This window comes from Lactuca sativa, chromosome 6, assembly GCF_002870075.4.
Source record: "Lactuca sativa cultivar Salinas chromosome 6, Lsat_Salinas_v11, whole genome shotgun sequence".
Classification (NCBI taxonomy): Eukaryota; Viridiplantae; Streptophyta; class Magnoliopsida; order Asterales; family Asteraceae; genus Lactuca; species Lactuca sativa.
In genome coordinates, this window is record NC_056628.2 from 41,271,905 (window position 1) to 41,274,986 (window position 3,082).

At 36.9% G+C, this 3,082-nt stretch overlaps 1 protein-coding gene across 1 annotated transcript; it reads right to left on the reverse strand.

The window, feature by feature from the left end:
- Positions 1-498: 498 nt before the first annotated feature.
- LOC111893095 (uncharacterized mitochondrial protein AtMg00810-like) lies at positions 499-810 on the reverse strand. Its single transcript, XM_023889171.1, has one exon. It carries the CDS (start codon positions 808-810, stop codon positions 499-501), a length of 312 nt encoding a protein of 103 aa, XP_023744939.1.
- Positions 811-3,082: the final 2,272 nt, after the last annotated feature.

Below are 3,082 nucleotides of genomic sequence, written 5' to 3' on the forward strand. Positions count from 1 at the left end.
CACTTTTGAGGTAGATTCTAAGGAAAAATCAAATAAAAATACCAGTGTAACTATATTGATCAAATGAACTTCAAAAGATGAGGTGAGTTGTGGAACTTAAACTAGAAGAAGAGGTCAGACAAAAAGACACATAAAATGATCCTATTTATTCTGAGAGGAAATGATTCCGAGATGAAAAATATTTTGACTTCGGAATTAATTCATTTTCTGATGTTTCCATCAAAGAGTACAAGCCTCTTGAAAGAATTGAGGATCATGCAACATCATACCCATTTTGTTCAAAATCCCATTAAATTTGGTTTCAACTAATGCCTTAGTAAATACATCAGCAATTTCATCGTCAGATGGAACAAAAATAAGTCCAATGTTTCCTTTTAAAGCATGATCTTTAATAAAATGGTACTGAATATCAATGTGTTTCATCATGGAGTGCTGAATTGGATTATGAGAAATCACAATGGCACTTGGAGAATCACAATGGATTGGAATCTGTTGAAATCAATAACCATAGTCCAAAAGTTGTGATTCCATCCAAAGAACTTGAGAAGTGCAACTAGCAGCAACAATGTATGCTACTTTAGTTGTTGAAAGAGCAATGCAATTTTGTTTCTTAGATGACCAACTAACCAATCTTTCACCCAAAAATTGACAGCCACCAGAGGTGCTTTTTCTATCCAATTGAAGACCACCATAGACTGAATCAGAGTAAGATTGAAGGAGGAAACTCTCATTTGCTGGATACCAGATTCCGAGACTCTTTGTACCTTTGAGGTATCGAAATATTTTCTTAACCGCCAAAAGATGAGACATCTTTGGATTAACCTAAAATTTGGAACACAAACATGTAGAGAACATGATGTCCAAACGACTTTTTGTTAGGTAGAGTAATGATCCAATCATTCCCTATACTTCTTTTTGATGGGTTTTTAGCATTCTAACACTCCTATGGTGTACATGCAACCCTAGAAACCTTGAATTTATGTTTTACTAAGATACATGCAAATTTGATTTTTCCAATGGTCTTATCCTAACTAGCATGACATGGGGAACTTGAAACATAAAAGCTAGTAGAAGAACACACCTTTCTTGTTGCTTGGATTCCTTAAGAACTTTGTGAGCGTAGCACCCCAAATGTGATTCCTCAAATGTTTCACACAACACCGCAACTCATGGAATAACTTGACAGAAGCACATTATCACTCAAAATCGGCTAACCCTCCTTGTTCTTGTCTATGTGCCGATTTTGCTAGCCTATGGGGTCTTTTTATAGTCTGTCATAAGTAGGGTTACACCATGTAAACCCTAATTGACATGGTTTTTCATTTCCTCCATGATCCGTGGGTTTTAACCTCCATGGAGCATCCATGGAGCACCCTATGGGTTTTAGCCCAATCCAATAAACCATGGATCAAAAGCCCACTATATAAGATGGATGATTTACACAATCAATCCCCATATATTTAATTATTCTCCTTTTAATCACAAAATTAATTCCACATTAATTCTTGATCAATACTAATTAAATAATATGATTTCATATTAATATATTATAACTTATAATATATTAACAAATCATTAGTGTCCTTCTTCTCATTTTGTCTATCCAATTATCATGATGCCATGCAACCCAAATGGACCATGCCAACCGGGTCAAGTACATACCAGAAATAGTTATGAACTTAGACACCTTATCCAACAGTCTCCCACTTGGATAAGTGTAATAACTATAACTGCAAGTATGACTTCAGGAACCGATCAACAATTGTAGCTCTTTCAAAGTCTCGCGGAACTAAGATGACCTGCCATTTCAAATAAGTGATCATATAATCCTATTCTCTCAAGATATCAGCCGGACAAATACATGGAACAATGTTGTACTTATTGTCCAGCAGTTTGTTTCCCGATTTCCGATTTGTTTGACATAGAACTAAACTGAACACATCAATTTGGTTCTGACCGGGCTCAGTACATAGGTCAAAACAAAATCATCGAGGGGCCCATATATCGCTTCTAATCCTCCAAGGACTAGAAGGAGCAGATAAACTTCGAGTCATATGCTTGTACTAACTACTTATTGAATCATACACAAAAGCACGTTTTATAACATCGAGTTACCAATGCGTTTTCGTACAATCAATGTATAACCAACTCATAGTCAACTACTCATATCTCTAGGTTTGAAGACTTATATGATATTACCGTCTCACGATTACTTGAGATAAATTCCATGAAGTGATACAAGTGAGCATGGGTTGAATCCAATACTCAAACCCCTATTCCAGGAGTACTCATGAACACTGCAACCCCTTTGTCCCAGACAAACTACAGACCCATTCATGACAGTCTTGCCTCATTACCTACTTCCAAAGTATGATTGACTATGGATGGTTTGAATAATATGATGTACCATACCATAATTATTCTCGAAGTCAAAACATGCAAAATTGAAATGATAGTAAATGATTGACAAAAGATAGTAACAATTTACTTATAAATAAATAACAACTTTTATTTAATCATCAAATGTCAATTACACTTTACAAATTTCAAAGGCTATCCAATTTCTAAAACTAATATCATCCTTTAGCCCAATGCGCCTTACATGCTGAAGATGCTTAACCCTACTCAGTCCCTTCGTGAGGGGATCTGTTGGGTTCTCATCCGATGATACCCTCTTTGCCACAAGGAGTCCTTCTTCTATTCGATGTCTAATGAAATGGTATTTTCTGTCGATGTGTCTGGATCTCCCGTGATCCCTTGGCGAAGGCAACTGCACTTTTACTGTCACAGAAAATCGCCATAGGCTCCTTTATAGCTGGTACTACTACAAGGTCTCCAATGAAGTTCTTCAGCCATATCGCCTCCTTTGCTGCCTCACTTGTTGCTATGTCGGCCTTCTTCTTGAAGATCCATTTGCACCCGACTGTCTTACGACCTGGTACATTGTCAACCAAGTTCCAAACTTGATTGTCATACATGGACTGTATCTCGCTGTCCATAGCCACTTTCCATTTAGCAGACTCAGAGCCTGTCATGGATTTCGTGTAGCTGTTAGGTTCATCCAAACTTACCAGTGTACTAT